We start from the raw sequence: 6,000 nt of genomic DNA, 5'->3' as shown, positions 1-6,000 counted from the left end.
TGGCTGCTGCTGCACACTGGCCGATGTACTGTTTATATTGGGTGCATGCGTGACGGCTGCAACCAATCACTGGCTGCTGCTGCACACTGGCCGATGTACTGTGTATATTGGGTGCACGCGTGACCTCTGCAACCAATCACTGTCTGCTGCTGCACACTGGCCGATGTACTGTTTATATTGGGTGCATGCGTGGCCTCTGCAACCAATCACTAGCCTCAGTGGAATACAGCCTGGGACCCCCTAAGTCCCAGTGGGGTATACAGGCTGTGACATCTGCAGTCATAAAGTGGGGTGCAGGGTGGGAGCAGACGGTATTTTGTTGTAGTGCTGCAGCAACATTTGACAAGTCTCGGACCCCCGACTATAAAACATAATAGGCATTCCCTTGCTTATAGAGCAATGATATACTGCTAGGACATGCCGTCATACTCCAACCTTGGAGACCCCTCTGACCCTGGGCCGACATGCCTTTCACTGGTTATCAGTCCACATCGGCCCCCTGGCCCCCGACCAGCCCTCCCCCCAGTCTCTCTCGAGTCTGTATAATGCCCCTCATTGAGGCTTTGGGGTGCAGGATCTGTCCCTGGAATAGAAACGTCAGTAACGCGCCCCGGTGTGGACACAGACAGTTCGCAGAAAACATGTGCAGCTCACCAGAACTGGTCAAGACGCTGAGGGGGCTGCTGGATGTGGTGAGTGCCGAGCCGGCACCGGCTGGGTTCTGTGTAACGCTGGCAGCTGCGGCTAAAGCTGCCAAGTTCTGTATCTGCATGGCACTGAGTCCTGGAACACAGGCATGACAACGCCACACGTGCATCAGCCAAAACGCTCACATCTACGGTTCATTAGATTTTTTTTTTTTATTTTAAAGAAAAAGGTCGACGGCACATGTTAATTGTGACTGATACAATGCATACATTTCTAATCAATGGAAATAAAAAAAAAGCACACACCTGATGTTCTCCCCATGGAGTACTCACCTCCCATGGGATGGAGGCCGCTTAGGGAGTTGAGGTTGCTGGAGGAGGCTGTCTGCTGGAGGAGCTGCAAATAAAGCTAGACATTACACCAAAACAAAACAAGAAGGAGAGTGAGGGCTCGTTCCGGGGAGCAGACGTATCACACCACAGATATCCACAGGGTGTACAACGGGAGGCGGAGTGAGCGGGAAGGGCTGGGGGATGGGGGGTTAGAACAGACACCAAAAGAAAAAAAGAATTATAGATTTCCACTGCAAACGTGTTAGCCGACGCCACACCGGCACACTGGCCAAGGACTGAGCCGAGCAACGAGGAGAAATCAGAAAACAAGCCCGTCCGTCCCAGACACGCGCGGCTGTGCTCACATGTACGGACACTTTGCACTCTGTGCGCTCAGGGGATATTTGCTTTTTTTGGTAAAAACCAGTGAAGGCCAAAGATGGCGAAACGTGCGTCGAGGTGCTGGGCGCTGTGGTCCGCCATCTGGGTTTGCATCCTGATACCCACCAGCTCCAACGGAAGCTTCCATTAGTCAAACCTGGCACTAGGTTGATACATATGTTCCATGAGTATTATAATGTTTGCTATGGATGATATACTGTTGTCTCATGTGTTGAAATATGTATTAACTTTATGAATGCTTTCAACTATGCTTATTGGGCTATATATTTGGCTGCAATCTGAGATTTGTGTCCAGGCTGAATACATAGTTGCTGAGTTGCACTTGCACTTTATTTTAGCTGTGATAGGCTATCGGGCTTATATTTATTGATACCCAGAAATGTATATAAACATGTATTGACATTTAATTTGACATCATGGCTGTTCCACACTGCACCCGTTTGTTTTTGCATGGTTTTATGGGGTACGGTTCTTTTTAAACTTTTGTGAAGCACCAGCACTATATGAAATTGTAATTTATAGGTGATGAAATAAAATATGATCATTTTCCTAACCACAATAGGCGTTTAATATATTATTGTATGGTTATACATATAGGCCAAAGACGAAGCCTGAGAACAGGACCCCCCAAGAATATCACGTCTAGAGGCCGATTAGTCCTAGATGCTCAGCTCAGGTCAAGGCGGAGGAATCGGCGCGTCCGTCACTTCACAGAGACAGTGGTCTTCTCCAGCACCGAGGATCCATATACCCAAAGTAAAGACGCTCAAACCTGGCGACACTTACTGCTAAGTATTGTGGTGCCAGACTGTTGAGTCCCGCGAGGTTCCCCCACACAGAGGCCGCGTTAATCTGCTGCATCTGCTGTTGGAGCTGTTGTGTCATTCGTTTCTGTTCTTTGTCTTTCTGGGTGTCTGCGAACTTTACAACGATTGGAGAGGAACAGCCCTGCAAAAAAGAAAAAAACTCAATGTGAAAAACGAAAGCACTGCCATCACGCACACCAGGCCTGGACAATCAGTGGTCGGGCGGGGGTGCGCGGCCCAGCGTCGGGGGGGTGCGCGGCCCAGCGTCGGGGGGTGCGCGGCCCAGCGTCGGGGGGTGCGCGGCCCAGCGTCGGGGGGTGCATGCAAGTAGGAAAAGGGGGAGTAGAATAGCTTCAGTTTAAGAACAATAGATGCATTTTTATTGCACCAAGTATCAACACTTCCCTGGAAGCCACAGAGGTAGATCTCCCCAGGAGCCTTAGTAACAATCCCGGCCACCTCCTGTTCTGCCCCCTCTGCCGGCAGGGAGCGACATACAAGCTGTCTATTGCCTGAAGCCTCTTGTATTGGCACAGCCTGGTCATCACTTCTGCACAGTTGTGGTGATCAGGATTCCTCCAGCTCATCAGATCATTGTTTCCATAAAGCAGGGCCGGTTACCGGTAAGAGAGCACTGCCAGGACTCACCTCCATGGTTTGTGCTTGGTGCATGGCTTTGATTGCGTTCTGTGCCGTAGATCTGGTTGTAAATGTGATGAACGCACAACCTGCGGGTTAATAAAAAAACGAAAATAAAAACCTGCGCGGTCCACACTGTGCAGTTCACGCGCTGACAGTCCATCGCCCTCACTCACCTCTGCTTAACCCATCCGGTCCCCGCAGGATTCTGCATTCCTCTATCTGCCCAAACTGAGAGAACATCACCCGGATATCGTTCTCATTACACTTTTTGGACACCATTCCGATAAACAACTTTCTGTCTTCAACAGCTAAAAAGGAAAAAAAAAAGGCAAAATCTGACGTTAGATCAGGCGCCGGCATCAGATCCGATAACAGGCCATTGATCTGAGAAAAAAAAAATGGGGCGAGCAACAACTGGTACTCGGCAGCTGCGCGCCGGTCATCCAGATTTACACGTAGATTGACAGGACGCAGACACTAAACGCTCAGCGATGAGTCTTCTGCACATTTACTGACTGCTGTAAGACATTCACGTAAGGTCCCATTCACATGTCAGTAATATTTTCCCGTACGCAAAAAAAACAAACAAAAAAAAACAGTCCACGATTCTTCAGTGTTTTTGATTGGTCACTAGAATTTGGTCGTCTCATTATTTATTGACCATCAGAGTTTAATAGAGCGCCCCCGGCGTCACGTCAGAGCGCCCCCGGCGTCACGTCAGAGCGCCCCCGGCGTCACGTCAGAGCGCCCCCGGCGTCACGTCAGAGCGCCCCCGGCGTCACGTCAGAGCGCCCCCGGCGTCACGTCAGTCTGATTTTTCACCCTTACACTTGCAGCAGCATGTTTGATCAGAGACTTGGATAAAATCGGACGGGTCTATGTGAACTCGTATGATAAGAATGGAGGCGAGAACGAGCCTTCATTACACCTAAAGTGACTCATTTACTACAAAGGATTGTTGCTTCTAACGTCAGACCGCCAGGTGCAAATAACTGCAGTGACCACCGGTAATGAGCCGGTCACAGGTCACACAGGAAGGAAGATCCCTGCGAGTGTGACGAGCCCGCAGCGAGGAGACATACCGTTATTCTTCTCACTGTCGGCCGGCTTCATCTGTATCGGATGATGCATCTGAGCACAAACAAGAGGAGGTTAGATGCGGTGCAATCCCGAGGACGCTGCCCCCGCTCCCCCCGCTGCCCCCCGCAGTGTACTCACCCCGGGAAGGATCTTCATATTGTGCAGAGCGTTCTGTGCTTCTAATGCCGCCTTACGTGTGTAGAAAGTGATAAAACAACATCCTAAAGACAAGAAGAAGAGACAACGTGATGAGACGAATGCAACGATCGCCCCCAGAGCTGCAGCAAGCACAAGACAAGGTGATGAGACGCATGCACCGATCACCCCCAGAGCTGCAGCAAGCACAGGACAAGGTGATGAGACGAATGCAACGATCGCCCCCAGAGCTGCAGCAAGCACAAGACAAAATGATGAGACGCATGCACCGATCACCCCCAGAGCTGCAGCAAGCACAAGACAACGTGATGAGACGAATGCAACAATCACCCCCAGAGCTGCAGCAGGGACAGGACAAGGTGATGAGACGAATGCACCGATCACCCCCAGAGCTGCAGAAAGCACAGGACAAGGTGATGAGACGAATGCACCGATCACCCCCAGAGCTGCAGCAAGCACAGGACAAGGTGATGAGACGAATGCACCGATCACCCCCAGAGCTGCAGCAAGCACAGGACAAGGTGATGAGACGAATGCACCGATCACCCCCAGAGCTGCAGAAAGCACAATACAACGTGATGAGACGAATGCAACAATCACCCCCAGAGCTGCAGCAAGCACAGGACAAGGTGATGAGACGAATGCACCGATCACCCCCAGAGCTGCAGAAAGCACAAGACAACGTGATGAGACGAATGCAACAATCACCCCCAGAGCTGCAGCAGGGACAGGACAAGGTGATGAGACGAATGCACCGATCACCCCCAGAGCTGCAGCAAGCACAGGACAAGGTGATGAGACGAATGCAACGATCGCCCCCAGAGCTGCAGCAAGCACAAGACAACGTGATGAGACGAATGCAACTATCGCCCCCAGAGCTGCAGCAAGCACAGGACAAGGTGATGAGACGAATGCACCGATCACCCCCAGAGCTGCAGAAAGCACAAGACAACGTGATGAGACGAATGCAACAATCACCCCCAGAGCTGCAGCAGGGACAGGACAAGGTGATGAGACGAATGCACCGATCACCCCCAGAGCTGCAGATGAGACTAATGCAACGATCACCCCCAGAGCTGCAGCAGGGACAAGACAATGTGATGAGACTAATGCAACGATCACCCCCAGAGCTGCAGCAGGGACAGGACAATGATGAGACAAACGCACTGATCACCCCCAGAGCTGCAGCAAGCACAAGACAAGGTGATGACACATATGCACCGATTGCCCCAGGAGCTGCAGCAAGCACAAGACAAGCTGATGAGACATATGCAAAGATCACCCCCAGAGCTGCAGCAGGGACAAGACAAAGTGATGAGACAAATGCACCGATTGCCCCCAGAGCTGCAGCAGGGACAGGACAATGATGAGACGAATGCAGCGATCACCCCCAGAGCTGCAGCAGGGACAGGACAAGGTGATGAAACGAATCCACTGATCACCCCCAGAGCTGCAGCAGGGACAAGACAAGGTGATGAGACGCATGCACCGATCGCCCCCAGAGCTGCAGCAGGGACAGGACAAGGTGATGAGATGCATGCACCGATCGCCCCCAGAGCTGCAGCAGGGACAGGACAAGGTGATGAGACGCATGCACCGATCGCCCCCAGAGCTGCAGCAGGGACAGGACAAGGTGATGAGACTAATGCACCGATCGCCCCCAGAGCTGCAGCAGGGCCGGCTGGAAACCTCCGGTGACAGCCTCACCTTTACTCTGTGGAGGGTTCTGGCTCCGGTCCCGCAGGATGTTGATTTCGTACACGGCTCCGTACTGCTCAAACAGTTCCCGCAACTCCTTCTCCGACCAGCCGCGGGGAATCTGCCCCACAAACATCTTGATGGAGTCTGGATCCGGATGGTCTGGGTGGTCCATGGTGCCGTTCATCTTTTTGGATCTAAAATGAGTAACGATATCGATAGACATTAACCGGGAC

At 51.9% G+C, this 6,000-nt stretch overlaps 1 protein-coding gene across 15 annotated transcripts in view; it reads right to left on the bottom strand.

Annotated features, from left to right (window-relative positions):
• The window catches only part of CELF1 (CUGBP Elav-like family member 1), a 43,528-nt gene that overhangs the window by 14,642 nt on the left and 22,886 nt on the right, over positions 1 to 6,000 (bottom strand). For 5 of the 15 annotated variants that reach the window (XM_075326701.1, XM_075326703.1, XM_075326706.1 and 2 more), the window contains 8 exons: positions 5,774 to 5,961; positions 4,049 to 4,131; positions 3,913 to 3,961; positions 3,004 to 3,138; positions 2,837 to 2,916; positions 2,169 to 2,330; positions 954 to 1,056; positions 655 to 783 (listed from right to left, as the gene is read on the bottom strand). In XM_075326701.1, coding sequence (XP_075182816.1) covers positions 655 to 783; positions 954 to 1,056; positions 2,169 to 2,330; positions 2,837 to 2,916; positions 3,004 to 3,138; positions 3,913 to 3,961; positions 4,049 to 4,131; positions 5,774 to 5,961 — 929 coding nt within the window. The remainder of the gene's footprint in view (positions 1 to 654; positions 784 to 953; positions 1,057 to 2,168; positions 2,331 to 2,836; positions 2,917 to 3,003; positions 3,139 to 3,912; positions 3,962 to 4,048; positions 4,132 to 5,773; positions 5,962 to 6,000) is intronic. The other 10 variants (XM_075326704.1, XM_075326708.1, XM_075326702.1 and 7 more) reach the window with 6 other exon arrangements.

The sequence above is a fragment of the Anomaloglossus baeobatrachus genome, chromosome 10 (assembly GCF_048569485.1).
Source record: "Anomaloglossus baeobatrachus isolate aAnoBae1 chromosome 10, aAnoBae1.hap1, whole genome shotgun sequence".
Lineage (NCBI taxonomy): Eukaryota > Metazoa > Chordata > Amphibia > Anura > Aromobatidae > Anomaloglossus > Anomaloglossus baeobatrachus.
This window is presented reverse-complemented; position numbering and strand designations above follow the sequence as displayed.